General features: G+C 47.8%; 1 protein-coding gene across 1 annotated transcript in view; it reads left to right on the plus strand.

Moving 5' to 3' along the window:
• The first annotated feature begins 931 nt into the window (after positions 1-931).
• The window catches only part of LOC135218854 (uncharacterized), a 473,700-nt gene continuing 454,003 nt past the window's right edge, over positions 932-20,628 (plus strand). Inside the window, exons 1-3 of the mRNA XM_064255302.1 lie at positions 932-1,048; positions 3,211-3,299; positions 3,403-3,458. Of these exons, the coding sequence (XP_064111372.1) occupies positions 932-1,048; positions 3,211-3,299; positions 3,403-3,458 (262 nt within the window). The remainder of the gene's footprint in view (positions 1,049-3,210; positions 3,300-3,402; positions 3,459-20,628) is intronic.

Here is a 20,628-nt window from a genome sequence, read left to right on the forward strand (position 1 = left end):
CGACTTCCGCTATACTGCTCCCCCTGTTCTCGATCCAGGAGCGAGTATTGATAGATTCCTTCTCTGGGATTGTAACAGGGGATGGACCTTTATGCCTTCCCCCCGTTCAAGATCTTGGGAGAAGTCATGTGGAAGTTCGCAGCGTCGGAAGGGACGAGAAGGACATTGATCGCCCCGCTTTGGCCTGCGAAAGAATGGTTCACAGAGGTCATGACCTTCTTGGTAGACTTCCCAAGGATGCTACCTTAGAGGACAGATCTACTCAGCCCCACTTCGAGAGGTACCACAAAAACCTCTCCGCTCTGAGTCTGACTGCGTTCAGACTATCGAAAAGTTGGCCAGAGCGAGAGGTTTTTCAAGACAAGTGGCAAGAGCTATTGCCAATGCAAGGAGAGCTTCCTCTCTTGCAGTGTACCAATCGAAGTGGGCCGCTTTCAGGAGTTGGTGTAGAAAGAAGGGCGTTTCCTCTACCACAACCTCTGAACCAAATAGCAGACTTCCTTCTTTATCTAAGGAATGACTTAAAGCTAGCAGTCCCGACAATAAAAGGCTACAGGAGTGTGTTGTCGGCAGTGTTTAGACACAGAGGCCTGGACTTGGCTAATAACAAGGACCTTCACGATCTCTTAAGATCCTTTGAGACCACGAAGGTAGCTCAACCTAAGCTGCCTTCTTGGAACTTGGACGTGGTCTTGAAGTTCCTGACGTCCAGTCCGTTTGAACCTCTCCAGGATGCATCTTTGAGGGACGTTACCAGAAAGGCTGTTTTCCTAACTGCTCTGGCGATGGCGAAGAGAGTTAGCGAAATTCAAGCTATCAGTAAGCATGTGGTTTTAAAGGGCATAATGCTGTTTGTTCGTTGAGCCCAACGTTCCTAGCTAAAAATGAAAACCCGTCCAACCCTTGGCCCAAGAGCTTTGAGATAAAAGCGATGGCTGAAATTATTGGACTAGAGCCAGAAAGAGTCATGTGCCCTGTCAGGGCTCTCAAATTTTATTTGCAGAAGACGAAAGAATGTCGAGGTCCTTCAAGCAACTTGTGGTGTTCGGTAAGAAGGCCAGACTTACTACCGATGTCTAAGAATGCTCTGGCGTTCTTCTTGAGAGACACCATCAGGGAGGCTCATTCATCTTGTAAAGATAGTGATATGAAATTGTTTAAAGTGAATGCGCACGAAGTGAGAGTTATCGCAACCTTGGTAGCTTTCCAAAAGAATATGGCTCTCAGTGACATCCTGGGTGCCACCTTTTGGCGGAGCAACTCGGTGTTCGCTTCACACTACCTGCGGGACGTGAAGATGACATACGAGAACTGCTGTTCGCTAGGGCCATACGTCTCCGCAGACACAATTTTGGGGGGCAGAAAGTAGCACTCATCCTATCCTGTAGAAAATGGTTAGGAGGAGTTTTTAATTTTATTGTGTTTATGGTTATTGGGTCGGCCGCGGGAGGCGGACTTCCCAGGATTTAGCTTAAGATAGGCTATCTTAACTTTTGCTAGTTTTGGTCAGGTGGTGGTTTATTGCTTCGTTGCCCTCATAGTATGGTCAAATGGTCTAGTCACATTGTGGTCTCGCCCCCGTTGACAGATCCTCTAGAACTCACCAGCTATATAGGTCACTACCTTGCTGGAGACTCTAGTAAAGTAGAAGCGGACTTGGGTGACAGTAATCACGAAGTCAGCTATGCTAACAGGTAAGGAACCAAGATGTCAATCATCTACATGTATTTATTTCCTAAATCCTATTCTGTCTCTTCCCACCTCCAAAGGTGGGATTCAGCTATACAGTGGTCCCCCCGTATTCGCGGGGGATGCGTACCAGACCCCCCCGTGAATAGTTAGAACCCGCGAATGTTTGGAACCCCTATAAAAATGCTAAAAACAGCCTATTTTGTTAGTTAAAACTCAAGAAAAACCCACTAAAAATTTTCATGCATGGTTTTTTTAATAGTTTTATCACAAAAAGTGCATTTTATGATGAAATTCTAAAAAAAAAAAACAGGAATTTGTGGATATTTACCATAGAAAAATACCGCGAATGCGCGAATTTTCCGTGAATAATGCAGGGAAACGTTCCAGAGAGAAATCTGCGAATGTGTGAGTCCGCGAATCTGGAGAACGCGAATACGGGGGGTCCACTGTATATATATCTGACAGGTAAGCTTCATGAACAAAATGATATTGTTATGATACAATAAAGTTTGTTCATACTTACCTGGCAGATATATATTCAAAGTGCCCACCCACCTCCCCTCAGGAGACAGTGGCACTAGAAAATCTGAATAGAAAATGGGAATGGTTCCTGATACCCACCTCCCAGCATCGGGAATGGGTACTAACCACCTGGCCTCCCGCTATGTGTGTCGTAAGTTTTGAAATTCTGTCGGACTTCAGAGAATACAGCTATATATATATCTGCCAGGTAAGTATGAACAAACTTTATTGTATCATAACAATATCATTTTAAAAAATCACCAGCCCTGCCAGGTTGTGATAATGGAGTTTATGCCTTTGTTCATAAGTCTCCTTAATATGCATAATGGATAAGTCATATTAAAATCTATTGCAAATTTATTGTTACTGAGATATTTACATTTGTCAACTATCTTCAACATCAAGACTAGCTCTTTTCAGTCCCTACTGTGAAAGCCGGTTGTTCTGCCTTGAGCCATGTTTTTTTTTATTGAAGGGCAAGGTATTGGAATGTGACTTGAACCCTCCACAACATAACTCATACCCACCAAACTTATTTATTTAACCTGAGTCTCATTGTAGTGACAGATGTATGGGAATTTGCTTATTGTTTGGTACTTGCTTTTGAGGGCTGGGAGCCCATTTTTTGTTTTCATTGTTCATAAGTTTGTAACAAAAACTCAGGACCTGTATGTTTCTGACTAGAAATTTGGGAATTTCTACTGGAGGTTAATATATGTCTTTTTCAGATGTGCTTAGTGTGTTTGAAGTAACACCAGTTTGGTTTGTAGATTACCATACTTTTTTTTTTTTTAGCTATCTGTTGTATACAGTACTGAATCTCTAATTGTTCATATTGATGAAAAATACTTGCTCAGTTTTTGTATTATAATATGTATAGTGCGTAGTATAAACCAATATATGGTACGTATAGAGTTGTAATCGTGTAATATTTTTCTTTTTGAATATTGAGCATGTCATTCATTTCCTTATTGATGAAATCTGATCTATTTACAGATGATGGCTGGTTCTAGTGCTGATAAGGAAATGCCAGACTTTATGATTGGATCATGTCTCACCATGTGCCCCAGTGCCGAAGTTAGATTGTAAGCATATAGTACTGCAGTACAATAATATACTACTAAACATACTAGGTGGTGACACATTAAGGCATCCTTGTATTTAAAGGTGCCATTGCTTTTTATTTAGATGTAGTTCAGTAGAAATCCTCATATCTGGTGTTACTGAGGCTGAAAGATTTCCAGGTAGGTAGTATTTTGGATGCCTGACCGTTGTTATCCAGCTTGCTATATGAGTATGAGCAGCAGAAAATAAGGATTAGATATAAACTGAGAATTCTTGCAAATCACAGAAAATGTCATTTTCTAATGAATATTAAATGTCTGAAAAATCTATATTTTTCCTATCACAGGCCATGTTTAAATTCAAGGAAAAAAATTCTAAAAAGTCAATTGTTCCTAACTATACAAACCCTCGGTCCTTTAACAATAGGAGGAAGGTAACTAGCGGCAGCTGGGACGGTCGTAAGCTTCGAACAAGGGGAGAACGGTAGTTTAACTGCTTGTCCGATCGTGCGCGCGCCCGCCCGCGCACCCGAGAGGTGAAGAATCACTTTTGCTTTCGGCCGCGGGTGTGAAGGACGTGTTCGTCACGCTCTCTGCCCGTTTCCCAATTTCTCGTCGTATGCTTTTGTTTATATTGTGTTTTCTACTAATGGTTTGTTTGATCTTGAAATGAAACTGTAAGTACACTGTTTTCATTTTCATTACTTAATTATGAATCAACATGGAGCTATCGCCGTTAGAGGCGGGGCGATTTCCGCTCTTTTTTCAGGGAAATGAATTGAATTGAATTATGTCTTCGTGCCGAGGGCGGGCGCACTCGCGCCGGAGCATGTATTGTGGGCGAAAGTGTGTAATTGAAAGATGTAAGTACTCTTTTTCATTATATTTTTGCCCTGTGCGTTCGTTGCCGAGAGCTTGATTGCGCTCGGCACGAGCCTCTTATTTTGTATGAATAGAGTGCAATGAAAGTGGATTCGCAAATGCAGTTTTCTTTTTTTTTCATTTTCATTTATTAATTGCATTAAATTTAATTTTGGATCAATTTCCGCTCTTACCCGGGAATTAATCCTTACGATTTATTGCTGTGAAAGTGAAAATCGCAAGTGCAGTATTGTTCTTTTCATATATATGATAGCATCATATTATTATGGATCAAGTTTCCACTCTTACCCGGGAATTGATCTTTCCCCCTTTAAGTTCTATGAAGTGAATCGCAAGTGCAGTATTCTGTTTCATTTTCATATTACTTTTCACTGCTGTGCGGGGGTAGGGGAAGCGAGGTCTGCCAGGAAGTCGTCGGAAAGCTCTCCCGCGACTCCCTTGGTATCCGATTCTTCGTCTTCTTTCCTGCCCCCCCGCTCAGCTTCCTCGTATTTTGTATTTGGGGTCTTCCGTGCGTGAGGGAACCCCTCTTACTAATCTGTCTGTGCTACCGCAGTGGGCTACATCCGTGGGAGACGACCTTGGACAGGTATGGGCACTGCGGCTGCGGGGGCGTGCCTAGCATCCACGATCTGCTGCAGCGTCTAGCGAAGTCTGGGGCGGTGACCCTTGGAGCGGTCTCCACTACAACCTTCACGGCCGCTTATGCTGCTTCCCCCTGCTGGTCTACTACTCCCCATGCTGTGTCGGTGACGCCGTCTGCCGCTTCTAGGGCCGGTCGCCGCCGTACCGAGGAGGGTATGCCGCCGCCGCCTGTTTTCTTCGTGTTGCCTGCCCCAGACTTCCGCTGTTCCAGCAGCTCGCCCCTGGACCGGCCGCCAGTACCAGGTTCCCGCTGCTGCCGATGATTCTACGAGGCGATGGCTGGGCCTGGCCGTACCTGTCGCTGATGTGGTTCCCGCTACTGGCTTGGCTGTCCCTTCTGTGTTTACCGCTGCCGCTGTTTCCTGCCGCTCCTGAGCTGGTTGCTGTTCCTGTCGCTCCTGGTTCCTGCGCCTGTCCATGCTGGTCCTGCCCATGGTGTGTCTTCCCCAGTCCCAGGTCCTTCCGGACAGGTGCAGTCGGCCGTGTTGCTTCAGCAATAGGCCCGACTCCAGCCTGGATGGAGGACCTGACGACTGTCCTGCGTGAGCTGACGAAGAAGAGGAAGGTGTCATCTTCGTCTTCGTCTGCTGCTGCCTCTTCCCCTTCGACTTCTAAGGCCCATAAGCCGAAGAAGAAGAAGGCTGCCTCCCCTCCCTAAGAAGTCTCCTTCGGGAACTTCTAAGGGCCCGTCCCACCTCGGTGGGACGGGGGGTCCTTCTGCTGGTCCTCCTGCTCCTTCGGGAGCGGGGCCCGTCTCCCCTTACGTAAGGAAGAGATAGACGGGACCAGAGGAGTATCGGTTAGCTCTGGTACTTCCTCGCCTGGTGCTAGCGGCGATGCCGCTACGCCAGGTTCCGGCTCGGTCTCTCGTTCGCGAGAGATCCCGAGTGTCCGCTCTCCTCGGGAGACCGTGCAGCCAAAGTTTCGGCGCCAGAGTTTCGCTCGGCGCCAAGACCATGGCACGGAGCAGAAGGCTGGCGAGAACCGCTCAGGTGATTCTCGCCATGGCCAGCGGCCTTGCTCTCGCAGCGACCAGCTGGTAACCGGGTTTTCCCCCTAAGAAGACTCCTTCGGGAACTTCGAAGGGCTCGTCACACTCCTGTGTGGACGGGGGGGTTCTTCTGCTGGTCCTCCTGTTCCTTCGGGAACGGGGGCCCGTCTCCCCTTCTAAGAAAGAAGATGAAGACGGGGACCAAGGGTTGTGCTGGCTAACCGCTGGTACACCCTCGCCTGGTCTTGGCAGCTCTGCTGCTAAGCCAGGTACCGGCTCGGTTTCTCGTCCGCGAGAAGTTCCGAGTGTACGGTCTCCTTCGGGTGACCGTGCAGCCAAAGTTAAGACGCCTGAGTTCGCTCAGCGTCATGACCGAGGCACGGAGCAGAAGACTGTCGAGAGCCGCTCAGGTGACTCTCGCCAGGCCAGCGGCCGCTCTCGTAGCGACCAGCCGGTACCTCGGGTGGACGTGACGGTCTCTGACCGGCCACAGGTTGAGGCTGGGAAGAGGTCCCCCAGTCCCCTCGACCGACGGTACCTAGCCTCGGCTGGTACCAGCGGTTTGACGTGCCGCGAGGATGCTCACCGGTCTCACCGCGAAAGCGAGCTCTGTCAGGTCACCTGACCGCCGCTCCCACAGGGACCGGGTCGGATACGGTGACCAGCAGCAGCTCGTCTGACGCACGGGACCGGGGTCGACGTGCTCAGTCGAGCCGCTCGCCACAGGTGAGCGGCACGGCCAGGCCTGCAGATCGATCTCCCCCACCGCGGGTTGGTGATCGGCTGCAGCCCCCCACGTACGCTGTCCTGACAGCGAGCGGGGGGGGGGGAGCTTCAGGTCTGTCTCTCCACTACTTCAACTTCCTCGGGCTACACAGGGCCGGGAAGAGCGAGGTAGCTAGGAGTGATCGTGAGAGGTGCGCCGCTCACGATCCCGTCACGACGCCGCACGTGCCACGTATGGTCTTAGGACCAACCAGGACGTACACGCAAGTGATTGGAGGCGGACCGTCAAGGGGGGGGAGGGGGGGGAGGGGGTAGCGTCAGTTCTGTCTCTCCGATACCTTCAACTTCCTTGGCATACGCCAGGAAGAGCGAGGTATATAGGAGTGATCGTGAGATTGCGCCGCTCACGATCCCGTCACGACGCCGCACGTGCCAGGTATGGTCTTAGGACCAGCCAGGACGTACGCGTAAGTGATTGGAGGCAACCGTCAGGGATTCTGTTGCTGGTCCTTCTTCTGAAGGAGGAGGGTCTTGGGAGCTGCTCTTGTTGGAGGGACTGGATGGTCCTACTCCTCAAGACGCTGTAACTTCCGAGATTTAGAGTAACTTTGCCCAGGTTATTGCACTGATTCGTCAGCACAACGACCTGGGGGAAGGATCGCCGCTCCCACCAGCAGAGCCCATGTCTCTGCTCGAGTCGTTTTGGGGCCCGAGAGGGAACCCAAACCGACGGTGGGTTTGCCGCGATCGGAGCTTGCCGATTCTGTCTTGAACCAGAGTCTCTCGTCGCCGGACAAGAAGGCTCTCTTAGTTCTGGCCGGTCGATCAAGCTACTTCCACCTCCTCTACTGCGACAGCGGCGTTTCTACGTGTCTTCGGACACCGTATTTAAATACTCCTTCGGTCCTCCTGAGAGGGTTTCGACCTCGACGAGGACTGGAATGAGTCGGAGGACGGTATCGGCTCTCTCCTGTCAGGTGTCGATCAGCCCCACCCAGACGACGTTCACCAAGTGGCGGCAGACCCTTACCTACAGTGAGAGTTCGTAACCCTCCTCGGGAAAAACGTTTTCTCCTGACGATACGTTTTCCCAGACTCTGAGAGGCCATCGCCGCAAGGCGATGGCTGCTCCTACTCTTCTCCAACTGCTAGTTTCCACTGGGAAGGCGAGCGAGTATCCAATTCCTCCCCCATTCCCTCTCTCCCTTACGGCTACGAGGGAAAGGGGAGGGATCCTACAGAGATTTCTCTGTAGGATTCCACGTTGGGGACTGCGCTACCGGGGGACCTTCGGGTCCTACCTGACGTAAGCCCCGGTCGTTGAGGAGGGATCCTGCCCCATTCTCGATTTCTACGGGAATCGAGAGGACCACCAGCCGATATCGTTTGATGAATTCGGTGGGGTTTCGCAGACTGCTTAGAATTCTACGGAATTTCTAGCGCATTCAGAGTGTTAGAGTTTCTTACGATCTCCAAAACACTTAGGCGAGACCACAGTCCAAAGTGAGCGAGACGAGAATCCCCGATATGTTACACGATAATCGGGAACCTCGCCTATGCTCGAATTCCTGGAATTTCTAGCATTAGGAAGAAGACGGCTGCTGAAAGAAGACTATCTCACAATAGGCGACCAACCTGGAATAGAGAAGAACGGCACGGGAATATCCAGTTTGGCTTGAACTATCGTCTTAGTATTCTGTTCACCATTGAAGCTTTCCTTCGAGGAAGACTTCTTCACTCTCTTTGATAGAGACCGAAGGTGGTCGATCTCCAATTCCTTATTTTTGTTTTCTTGAAGGAAAGAATTTAGGATGGATATCGTTGTTCAAGAATCCTACAAATATACTACGTAGGCGCATATCCTGGTTATTCTACGGATTGCGACTTAGACGAAAAGTATTCTAATTGAACTGCAACTCGGGTTGCCTGCAACCTCTCAGGAGTTTCCAGTTTCAATTTTATATACTTATGGTGTTGTCACAACAACACCATTTAAGCTTTTATATTTACCGAAATTTGTTTCGCATAAATATAATTGCTCGAGCATATCTTTTTATGCTCGGTGGTTCTAGCCGAACGCATTCCTTCGTGGGAAGGATTACTTGGCAACTCAGTATGACGAGTCAGCGACAGCTACTGCGTATTGAATTACCCGAGGCATTTCAGTTCCAGCTGCCGCTTTGAGATGAACGGTTGGTTATGTCTTTCTCACCTGCTTTGATTGGATACCAACCGTATCTCTGCCCAACAATCACGGACTTAAGTCTCTGATTAACGGGGATTCTCGCATACATGAACGACCATCTACTGCTGTGACGCTAGTATTCATCGTCTTCGGTATTGCGAGAATTTTAAACAGAGATATCTATTCGACTCTCATCTTTCTGTTTACCGCACGGTAACAGAATTCTGTAATAGTCTCTTGCTGCATCGTATCTCGATAATGCGAATGATTTTTGCGGAATCTGAGTTTGTCTCAAAATATCTTGTATTCGGGAGGTGTGCAATTGTTCATTGTTCACCCCGGATTAGCAGATGTATTGAAAGACATCGCCTACTCCCACACCTGCCAGCTCTACTTCCAAACGTTCAGCCCATGAGAAGCAGTTCTTCAGGCGGCTCTCCCCTGTGTTTCATTACTGAAGAACGCCCGCTTTCACTGCACACCGGAGAGCAATGAAATGGCGGTTAGCGTTTTCAGTCATTTGTAAGCACAGGTTTAGAATCTTGAGATTCCTTCTCTCGATTCAGCTGGAAGACGTAGGTTGCATTCATTGCCTACCTTCGTCTTCAACGTCACATAGTGTTGTTTTCTCCTTAAGCTGAGATTCAACGTCTATTGAGATTTTCTTGCCATCAGGGACCTTGGTCTTTTGAAGGCAATTGACTTTCGCCTTTTGAGCTTATGCATTAAGAGAATCATCGCCGCGCCGTCCGGCATCGGTGACTAACAAATTTATTATTTGTTTGGTCTCTCAGCATAACTCTTTAAAGGGCGAAGGTCACGTGACTTACCCGGATGCTTGGACACTTGCCTCTACTGATTCCGAACCAGTCAGTCGGCAGCTGTTAGAGCGCCGAGTCAGTTACGAACTATGCTGTGGACTTAGTTCGGTTGTTCCCAGAGCAATCATTACTTCGTCTTAATAGCTTGTCAGTATGAGTACTGTACATAACCAAAGTCGAGAAGAGGGATAGGTCATACGACTATCCCCTTCTTTTCGTCTTAGGTAACTGCATGACTTCTCTTGAGAAGTTCAAGCACAAAGGGATGGGGAGTTGTGACGCTCGATTTCGTACCGATCTCGTAGCGAAGACTCAGAACCCTTCGGTAACTGACGATTGGTTCGAGTCCTTCACAATACCCTCCCTAATGGACTTCACCGCCTTCCGATACGAAGGCTATGCTGCTTTGTCTGTGAAACGGCGCGACGGAGCTGTCTGAAAAAAGAAACTCGACACCCAGGATGATTGTGGACGCCTCTTCATCATTCTCTCGCGTTCCGCAAGAACTTCTCCGTGGCGCAGGTAATGAAGGCAGGCGCCTGGTCCAAACCGGAACCGCATGCACCTCCTCCTACCTTCGGGATATTGCCCACAGTTCCTTGGATCTTTTTCCTTGGGAACCGTGGTGGTTGCTCAACACGTTGTGTAGTTAACCCAGACCCTCGCAGGCTGAACAGCATCGATTCCTGGTGTGACCGTAAGAATGGATGAGGAATGAGAGTGTGACTGGCTCCTCTTCCCATCTTTTTCTTCCCTCTACCTCTGGGTAGAGGGACACGGTCGTCACCCTGCTGGGTAAGGACGAGATGCAGGTGATCTACTCAATAGAGCACCATCCTATCCCTTTCAGTAGGGATAGGAGTAAATATCCACCACTTCCTCCAACAAGGGGGAGGAAGTGGATGCCAATTTGAGACAAACCCATCATTTTATGATTGTCTCTTGCAAACAGGAACAAGTTTCTTGCTTGCTGGTACAAGAGAGTATACGCTTGCCTCTCTCTTAGTACTTGGGCCCATAGGTCTGACCATTGATCCTGCGGTGCACACCCCGATCAATCGGACAGAGGTTGGATCCCTCCCTTGCTCTTACGACCAGGGAGGCCACTCCAGGGTTGGACGAACACCAGTCTGTTCACCAAAAAGACTCAGATTCCTCCCACCAAGAAGTGAGTCTTCCTATTGTTAAAGGACCGAGGGTTTGTATTACGTATCGGAACAAATGACAATTTGTCGAAAATTGCATTTTTTCCTAACTATACAAACCTGAGGTCCTTTACATATAGTCCCACCTCATGCCACCCTCACTCTGCAACTTTTTGCATGGGCCTAAAGCAAAAGTGATTCTTCACCTCTCGGGCGGGCGCGCGGGCGCGCGCACGATCGGACAGCAGTTAACTACCGTTCTCCCCTTGTTCGCGGAGCTTACGCCGTCCCCCAGCTGCCGCTAGTTACCTCCTATTGTTAAAGGACCTCAGGTTTGTATAGTTAGGAAAAATGCAATTTTCGACAAATTGTCATATTTGTTAAAAGTTCCAATTTTTTACTGTTTGTTGTTAGAAGCTCTTGTAACCTCTAAGTATTAAATGATAATAAAGGTAGTTATGTTCAGTCAGATATATACATTCACTCTCTGGGTCACAATTCTAAAGGAATAAATTTGATCATTCCTTCTTAAGCCCACCACTAATGTTCAGCTATGCCTGCTCAGTTATAACTGCACCGTCTGCCTGTGCAGTTATAACTGAATGTTAATGTGGACAACCTGCACAGTTTTTCTCACCTGTGGAGCCTCCTTGAGTAAATAGCTCATCTCAATTGATGATCCTCCGGCCAAATGGCTGCACATGTGCACTGCAGCATTAATTTGGTGGAGGCAACTTTTTGGGCACAGTTTTCCATACACGGACAGAAAACACGTAACAATGATGACCATTGAGTTGGGTTTTATTAAATTGAAAAGTGTTTATACCTAAATTGATGGTATATTGGATTTACTTGGTTTAATAATGGACACGGGATGTCAGAATCATATATATATTTATATACAGTGGTACCTCGAGATACAAAAGGCTCAACTTACGAAAAACTCGAGATACGAAAAATTTAACGGCTCTACATACGAAAATTGTTCAAGATACGAAAGGTTTCTGTAAAGTCCGAGAGTTGCCCGAACCACCGATAACAATTTTGAAACTCGCGCCGCCAACTGAGTAGACTCGCCACCATCCTCCTGCTCTCCCATTGGTTCCTGATGCTAGTCACCGCCATGAGATCCTTCTCTCCTATTGGTCAACATCCCTCCCATGATGCATCTACGTAGCGGCGTGCTTCTTCAGCCACTCGGTACCAGCATCGTTATCGTACGCACGCGGTATTTGTTTGGTCTAACGATTTCGTTTATTAACCCTCTTACGCCGGAGCGGTAAATAAAAAATTGTCTCCCGTATGCCGGAGGGGTTTCGGAGTGAGCTCGGAAGCGGAAAAAATATTTTTTTCAAAAAATCACAGCTCGCTTAGTTTTCAAGATTAAGAGTTCATTTTTGGCTCCTTTTTTTGTCATTGGCTGAAGTTTAGTATGCAACCATCAGAAATGAAAAAAATTATCATCATATATAAATAATGCGATATATGATAGCGCAAAAACGAAGTTTCATATATAATTGTATTCAAATCGCGCTGTCGGCAAAACGGTTAAAGGTAACAAGTTACTCTTTTTTTCTTTGTAATGTACACTAAATTGCATCATTTTGGTATACAACACATTGTAAAATGATAAAAGCAACACAGAGAAAATATTATCACAAAATAATGCATGAATTCGTAACGAGCGGACGTAAACAAACATTTTATACATTCAACTTCCCTGCCAGATATATACTTAGCTATAGACTCCGTCGTCTCCGACAGAATTTCAAATTTCGCTGGCACACGCTACAGGTAGGTCAGGTGATCTACCGCCCTGCCCTGGTGGCAGGACTAGGGAACCATCAAAAAAAAAAAAACCCCGTTTTCTAATCATAATTCTTCTGTCGCCCGGACCATCAACATTGTTGTTGGTTCCTCGTCGATTGGTTTTTCTTTTTTCACCGGCAATTGATCTTCTTGACCGACTTTTGGTGACGTATCTGGATTGTTGGATTGGCATACGCTTTTGTGGACTGTTTTGTGGACTTGATTTTTGGAATTTTCTTTAATAATGTCTGACTCTGGTATGGTTGTGAGACGTTGTGTGAATGTAGGCTGTAAGGTGAGGTTGCCGAAAGCTTCGGTAGACCTCACACGGTATGCAAGAGGTGCAGGGAGTATGAATGTTCTTTTACTAATACTTGTAAGGAATGTGAGAACTTGAGTGAGAACGAATGGAAGAATCTAACTAATTATTTAAAAAAGTTAGAAGAGAAAGAGTGAGGAAGGCTTCTCATAGAAGTTTAAGTAGTTTCTAGATCTGAACTAATTCCAAGCTTGGGATCTTCCCCAAGGGTAAGTATTGCTACTTCTCCTTCCATTGCAGCCCCTTCTCCTATTGCAGAACCTGTAGATCCAGCAAAAGAACTTGCGGATCTAAAAGCAGCCTTCAAGTTGATGGAAAACAAAATGGCTGCCATACAAGGTAAGGCTAGTGATTTTTCAGTGGACAGTGATATGAGTGTCCCCAGTGAGTGGAGGGGGCATCTGGTCGGCTCAGCAACGCTCCTAGGTCTAGACCTCTTCCAATCACATGCCCAGAGAGAAGGAATGTCGAAAGCCGAAAGGAGGTTGTGGAGAATCCCCACCGATCAGGGTGTCCCTTCGGCGGTTTCTGTACACACCCCAGACTGCCAAGGGACCGCTATTGTAAAAGCGTCCTACGTGAGTGTTTCTCGTCGTCGGGATCTTCATCACCGAGACGTGATTGGAGAGATTCAGATCGATCTCGGCCTCTCAAGAGGAGTTGGAAGGCTCCGCATATTGACTCGAGCCCTGAAAACTTCCCTGAAGTCTCCATCGGGAGTGAAGAAGGCAAGAAGAGCCATTCTTTCAACTAGATGAGAAGGAGGCAGGAGGTGGAGGCTATGGACTCCTCCCCTCCTCCTTCCCTCCTACCGAAGAGGATAAAGAGGAGGCTACAAAGAGGTTCATGATGGCGATGCAGGAACAGATTTCGTCGTTTGTAGGAGTCCTGTCAAAGGAGCCTCCTAGAAGGAAGACACTTCCCTTTCCTATTAAAAGATCCTCCAGGCGTATGGAGGTATCTGCCCTCCAGGATTGATACTCCTAACTCGATGTGAGGTTTTTCCGGTACGAACCTGGATGAAACGATCAGTACGTCTGGCACCGGCCAGGAGTGAGGAGTCACCCAGGAGGCAGGAGCCAAGAGCCAGGTAGTGAGGAGTCCAACCAGGAGGCAGGAGCCCAGAGCCAGGAGTGTAGAGGCATCCAGGCAAGAGGCAGGAGCCAGGAGGCAAGAGCCAGGAGGCAAGAGGCAGGAGGCAGGAGCCAAGAGGCAGGAGCCAGGACCAAGAGGCAGGGAGTCAGGAGGCAGGAGCCCCAGGAAGTCCGGAGTCAGGAGCAGGAGTCCGGAGTCAGGAGGCAGGAGTCAGGAGTCAGGAGGCAGGAGTCAGGAGCCAGGAGGCAGGAGTCAGGAGGCAAGAGTCAAGAGCCAGGAGGCAAGAGTCGGGGACTCGTTCCTGGAGGTTATGACTCTTCTCCAAATAGGAGCTCCTCTCCTTCAGAACATAGGAGGTCTGGAAGGACTCTCCCTCCAAACGTGAACTTTCTCCTTCGTCTGATCGAGGGTTAGACGAGTTGTTTGATGACGAACCTCCTGCTAATGAGGGACTTTCTAGTTATAAAGTCTTAGCCTCATTACTACTTCAAGAGTTTGGAGATTCTCTTAGTCCGGCGGCTCCTCCTTCTCTCGCCGTCGCTCTTTTCGAGCTCAGCTACGGCAAAATCGTCGGCCTTTTTAAAAATGAAGCCTGCGATATCTATGAAGAAGGCACTCCATTCTTTAGATTCTTGGATGGACAAGAAGAAGGAGTTAGGAAAGACGGTATTCTGCATGCCTCCTTCCAGATTGCACGGGAAGAGAGGTATTTGGTATGGGACAGGAGAGACTATGGGTCTTTCTCTACCTGCCTCTGCAGATGCTGACTTTCCAATTTAGTGGAGGCCTCTAGACGTCACTCCTTAGGATCGGTCAGAGCGACGTGGAGCACTTCAGAGTTGAACCACTTTCTAAAGGGACTTTTTGTCACTTTAGAGGTGTTCAATTTTCTGGATTGGTCACTCGGAGTTCTGGCCAACAAATCTAAGGATCCGGAGTTTCTGAAAAAACCCAGAAATTCCCTCCATAGCGTCCTGTCCTGCATGGACAAGGCAGTACAGGACGGTTCGGGTGAAGTGGCTTCCCTTTTTGGTGCTGGTCTCCTGAAAAAGAGATCAGTTTATGGATCCCTATTATCGAAAGGGGTTTCTCCGAGCCAGAGGACTGCCTTACTGTTCGCTCCTCTATCAGATCATCCTTTGTTTTTCCTTCTCAGTTAGTGAAGGATAATCTCGCTCGCTAACTGAGAAGGCGACACAAGACCTACTAACGCAAACGTCCAAGAAGGACGCCCTGTAGTGTCGACGGTTAAGAAGGAATCTCGTCCTCCTCAGCAGCCCTTTCGTGGAGGTGCAGCGGCTCGTCCCCCTGCCAGAAGAAGAGCTCTGAAAAGAGAGGAGGTCTTCATTTAGACCCTTCAAGAAATCAAAGTGACTTGTTGCTCCTCCAAGCACCAGTGGGCGCCAGACTCCTGAACTTTGCAGGAGTATGGGCGAAAAAGGGGAGCCGACCCTTGGTCAGTGTCGGTCCTGAAGAAGGTATATGTAATCCCCTTCGACGACAGCCCGCCCCTAACATCTACGCCTCGGGAACTGTCAGCGAGGTACAGAGACCCGTTAATGAGAAAGACTCTCCGTTCAAATGGTGGAGCAAATGTGGGAAAAAAAGAGCCATCGAACTTGTGCAGATCCACTCCCCGGGATTTTACAATCGCCTTTTTCTAGTACCAAAGGCATCGGGGGGGTGGAGGCCAGTTCTGGACGTAAGCGCTCTGAATCGCTTCGTACAGAAAAAGAAGTTTCGCACGGAAACGTCCGCCTCTGTAATGTCGGCTCTTCGTCCAGGAGATTGGATGGTCTCTCTGGACCTGCAAGACGCATATTTCCACGTTCCCATTCACCATTTTGTCAAAGAAATATCTTCGCTTTGTAATAGGAGACAAGATCTTTCAGTTCAGGGCTCTGTGCTTCGGTCTGTCTACAGCCCCAACAAGTATTCCCAACAACCTGATGGCGAATGTAGCAAGATGGCTTCACCTAGAGGGGATAAACATCTCCCTCTACTTGGACGACTGGCTGCTCAGGGCCAAGAAGTCGAAGATTCAGTGCTTGGAGGACTTAGAAGTAACAAGGAACATGATAGATTCGCTAGGGTTGCTCGTCAACCTCGAGAAGTCACAACTGATCCCCAGCCAGAACTTGGTCTATCTGGGGATTCAGATGGATTCTCGGGTTTTCGGGTATATCCTTCGCGAGAAAGAATCGCTCGAGGTTTGTCGAGAATCTCGAGCTTCTTAGAGAGAAAGAACAGCTCAGCGAGGGATTACCTGAGCCTTTTAGGGACCCTGTCCTCATTGGAAAAGTTCTTCTCGCTAGGGAGACTTCACCTTCGCCCTCTTCAGTTTTTCCTCAAAGAGGTGTGGAGTTGGAAGACGGGTCAACTCTCGGACATCTTCCAACTTCCACAAGATGTAAAAGATCATCTGAAGTGGTGGATCCCTCCACTTCAAAAGAACGAAGGCGTATCTTTTGCTCTGCAGAACCCAGACCAAGTGTTATTTACCGACGCTTCGGAGTCGGGATGGGGAGCGACGCTAGGAGCAAGGGAGGTGTCAGGCACCTGGACAAAGGAACAGGTGTCCCTGGCACATCAATTGCAAGGAACTGTGGCCATACACTAGCCTTAAAGTTCTTCGAAGAGATAGTCAGAGACGGGGTTGATACAGATAAACTCGGACAACACCACGGCTCTGGCCTTACATACGCAAGCAAGGAGGCACGCACTCTTTCTCCCATCTATCAGTTGACAAGAAACCTGTTAACCTGGACGGAAGAAAGAGGCATATCTCTCCTCACAAGGTTTGTTCAAGGGATCAAGAATGTGAGAGCGGACAGACTGAGCAGGAGAAATCAGGTCCTTCCCACAGAATGGACTCTACACGAAGAAGTGTGTCGAAGTCTTTGGTCCCTGTGGGGGAGACCTCACATAGACCTGTTTTTGCGACGTTCCTCTCCAAAAGAATAGAGATCTTTTGCTCTCTAGTGGAAGATCCGAGAGCCTTCGCAATAGACGCGTTTCTCATGGATTGGTCGGGTGTGGACGCATACGCCTTTCCCGTTCAAAATCCTGGGGGAAGTGCTCAGGAAGTTCGTAGCTTCGAAGAGCACGAAGTTGACACTCATAGCCCCATTTTGGCCAGCCCAGGAATGGTTCACGGAGGTACTGGAGTTGATAGTGGACTTCCCCAGATCGCTTCCAAACAGACACGATCTACTCAGACAACCCCACTTCGAGAGGTTTCATCACAACCTCCCCAGGTCTCGCTCTGACTGCCTTTCGACTATCGAAAGACTTGTCAGAGCGAGAGGCTTTTTCTCGCAAGGCTGCGGGCTCTATCGCTAGAGCCCGCAGAGCTTCGACGAGAAGAGTATACCAGTCAAAGTGGGAAGTCTTTAGGAGGTGGTGTAAGGGTCAGAAGCTGTCCTCCTCCAGTACCTCTATAGTGAATATTGCCGATTTCCTCCTCTTTCTGAGAGAGGAATCACACCTATCTGTCTCGACATAAAAGGATACAGAAGCATGCTGTCTTCAGTATTCAGGAATCGAGGCCTGGACATTGCTAACGACAAAGATCTACACGATCTAATTAGATCTTTTGAGACTTCGAAAGCAGCTACTCCTAGAACACCTAGTTGGAATCTAGACGGTGGTCCTGAAAATTCCTTTCATCGGATAAATTCGAGCCTTTACATCTGGCGTCCTTCCGCGACGTCACTAGGAAATGCTTGTTCCTGGTTGGCTCTCGCTACAGCCAAGAGGACGAGCGAATTACACGCTCTGGATTCCACGGTGGGGTTCAAAGGAGATGCCTGCCATCTGTTCTTTCCAGACAATGTTCTGGCAAAGAACGAAAACCCGTCAAAACCTTGGCCCAGAAGTTTTGAGGTAAAAAAGGCCTATCTAACCTGGTAGGCAGAGAGATAGAGAGATCTCTCTGTCCAGTGAGAGCTCTTAAATACTATTTAGAGAGGAAGAGACAGATGGGAGCTTGTCAACAAGGTCTTTGGTGTGCGGTGAAGAACCCCAAAAGACTCATGTCCCAAGAACGCCTTGGCTTTCTTTGTGAGAAGCGTTATTACGGACGCTCACAAGAACTGCTCGGAGGAATCCTTCGGTCTTCTAAAGGTCAAGACTCATGAAGTGAGGGCAGTAGCAACGTCCTTGGCGTTCCAAAAGAATATGTCTCTAAAGAATATCATTGAGACTACATATTGGAGGTGCAATTCAGTGTTTGCATCTCATTATCTGAAGGATGTGAGAGTGACCTATGAGAAGTGCTTCTCGCTAGGTCCTTTTGTATCAAGCAGATACAGTACTGGGTCTTGGAGCAAAGACTGATCCTTAATTTTGTGTTTTTATCGTACATAAACCCTCTTGTCAGATATGTGCTTGTTTTCTATTAGCAAGCTCACTACTGTCGCACGGGAGCAGAGTGTCATTGCTGGTAGGGGATCAAGGGTATGTATGACTAGTAGGGGAGTACAAAATTTTTTTGTATATTTTGTAATGAAAGTGTAATTATGTTTCGAGTTTTTGGTTGTTTGTAAGGAGTTCGGGGATAACTCCTTACAATCTTAGAACTAACATGGATGTTAGGATCAGGTGATCGGGATCGGTTTTGTGCTCCTTGAACAAGGTGTATTGTCATGTTAGTGGAATAGCACCCAATGACAAAGGCTTTAGGCTCTGCCGAGTAAGTGGATAAGACCCCATTGGCAGACCCACAAGAACTCTTAGCCATAGATCAATACTCGCTGAGGCTCTTGAGGCTAAGCAGACTCCAAGGCAGTAGCCCGCGAAGTCTTCAGCCTAATAAGGTAGGAACCAAGGTTTATAATACCTACAACCATATGTTGTTTACCTGTCTATTTCAGTTGTTAGCTGTCTCTTACCCACCACCAATGGGTGCTAATCAGCTAAGTATATATCTGGCAGGGAAGTTGAATGTATAAAAATGATATTGTCATGTTACAATAAAGTTTTATACATACTTACCTGACAGATATAACGATTAATGGCCCACCCAGCCTCCCCGCAGGAGACAGGTGGAAGAGAAGAATTCTGATTAGAAAACGGGGATGGTTCCTAGTCCTGCCACCCAGGGCAGGGCGGTAGATCACCTGACCTACCTGTAGCGTGTGCCGCGAAATTTGAAATTCTGTCGGAGACGACGGAGTCTATAGCTAAGTATATATCTGTCAGGTAAGTATGTATAAAACTTTATTGTAACATGACAATATCATTTTTTTTCAAAAATTCACCATAAATCTAAATTTGTTCCGATACGTAATACAAACCCTCGGTCCTTTAACAATAGGAAGGTAACTAGCGGCAGCTGGGACGGTCGTAAGCTTCGAACAAGGGGAGAACGGTAGTTAACTGCTTGTCCGATCGTGCGCGTGCCCGCGCGCCCGAGAGGTGAAGAATCACTTTTGCTTTCGGCCGCGGGTGTGAAGGACGTGTTCGTCATCGCTCTCGCCCGCTTCATCGTCGTATGCTTTGTTTTATATTGTGTTTTCTACTAATGTTTGTTTGACTTGAAAATGAAACTGTAAGTACACTGTTTTATACATGCAACTTACCCGGCAGATATATACTTAGCTATAGACTCCGTCGTCCCGACAGAATTCAAAACTCGCGGCACACACTACAGGTAGGTCAGGTGATCTACCATTCCCGCCGCTGGGTGGCGGAATCCCGACCATTCCCGTTTTCTGAGCCAGATTTTCTCTGTCGCTGAGGCCGGCAACAACTGTTGTTTGGTCTCTCCTGAGTGGAATTCTGCTCATTTGCCGAGAATTGGTTGGACTCATTTGGTGGAAGTACTCTTGTTATTCTCGGGATTGGCATACGCTTATTTTGGACTGGATTAGGACTTGGATTTGGTTTTTTCTATTAAGATGGCTGAAGTTAAAGTAACACCTAAGTTTAGGGTTTGTGCAAGGGAAGAATGCAGAACTAGGTTGTTTAAAGCAGAGGTAGATCCTCATACACTTTGTAGTAAATGTAGAGGTTCTGAATGTGCATTTGATAGAACTTGTGCTGAATGTGAAGGGCTTACGGAGCAAGGATGGAAGATTTAGCTTCTTATATTAAGAAAAGAGAGAAGGATAGAGCTAGGAAAGCTTCAGCTAGAAGCTCGAGTAGATCTTGTTCTTTTGAGCCTGAATTAGAAGCTAACAAGCTAGATGATGTTTCTCCCATAACCTCAGCCCCTTCTCCCTGTGTTGAATCTAAGGATTCATTTTCAGAAATGGAAAAAATGAGATCCTCGATCAGGGAGCTTCAGGAGCAGCTTAAAGCTATGGAAACACAAGGTAAGAGTGTCAGTGAATACAGTGACCCCAGTGCAGTGGAGGGGGCGTCTGATCGGCTCCGCATTGCTCCTAGGCCTAGACCGCTTTCCAAACTCCCAGGACCATTGGGGAGGAGGAATGTCAAAGCCGCAGGGAGGATGTGGAGCATCCCCAACGATCAGGCGTCCCTTCGGCAGATCCTGAAGTAACGACCCAGGCTGCCTTGGATAGCCGTAGAAAAGGCATCCTGGAAGAGTGTTTTTCTGCATCGGACTCCTCCTCGTCCAGGCGTGGATGGAGCTCTGCTTCGAAGTCTCGTCCTCTGAAGGGATCGTGGGTAGCGCCGAAAGGAGACGCTTTTGATTCAAGCCCAGAGCGCTTTCCAGAGGATTTTCCTTCGACTAGTAAGAAGGCGAGAAGACCGTCTCCAGCGCCT

The sequence above is a fragment of the Macrobrachium nipponense genome, chromosome 1, assembly GCF_015104395.2.
Source record: "Macrobrachium nipponense isolate FS-2020 chromosome 1, ASM1510439v2, whole genome shotgun sequence".
Lineage (NCBI taxonomy): Eukaryota > Metazoa > Arthropoda > Malacostraca > Decapoda > Palaemonidae > Macrobrachium > Macrobrachium nipponense.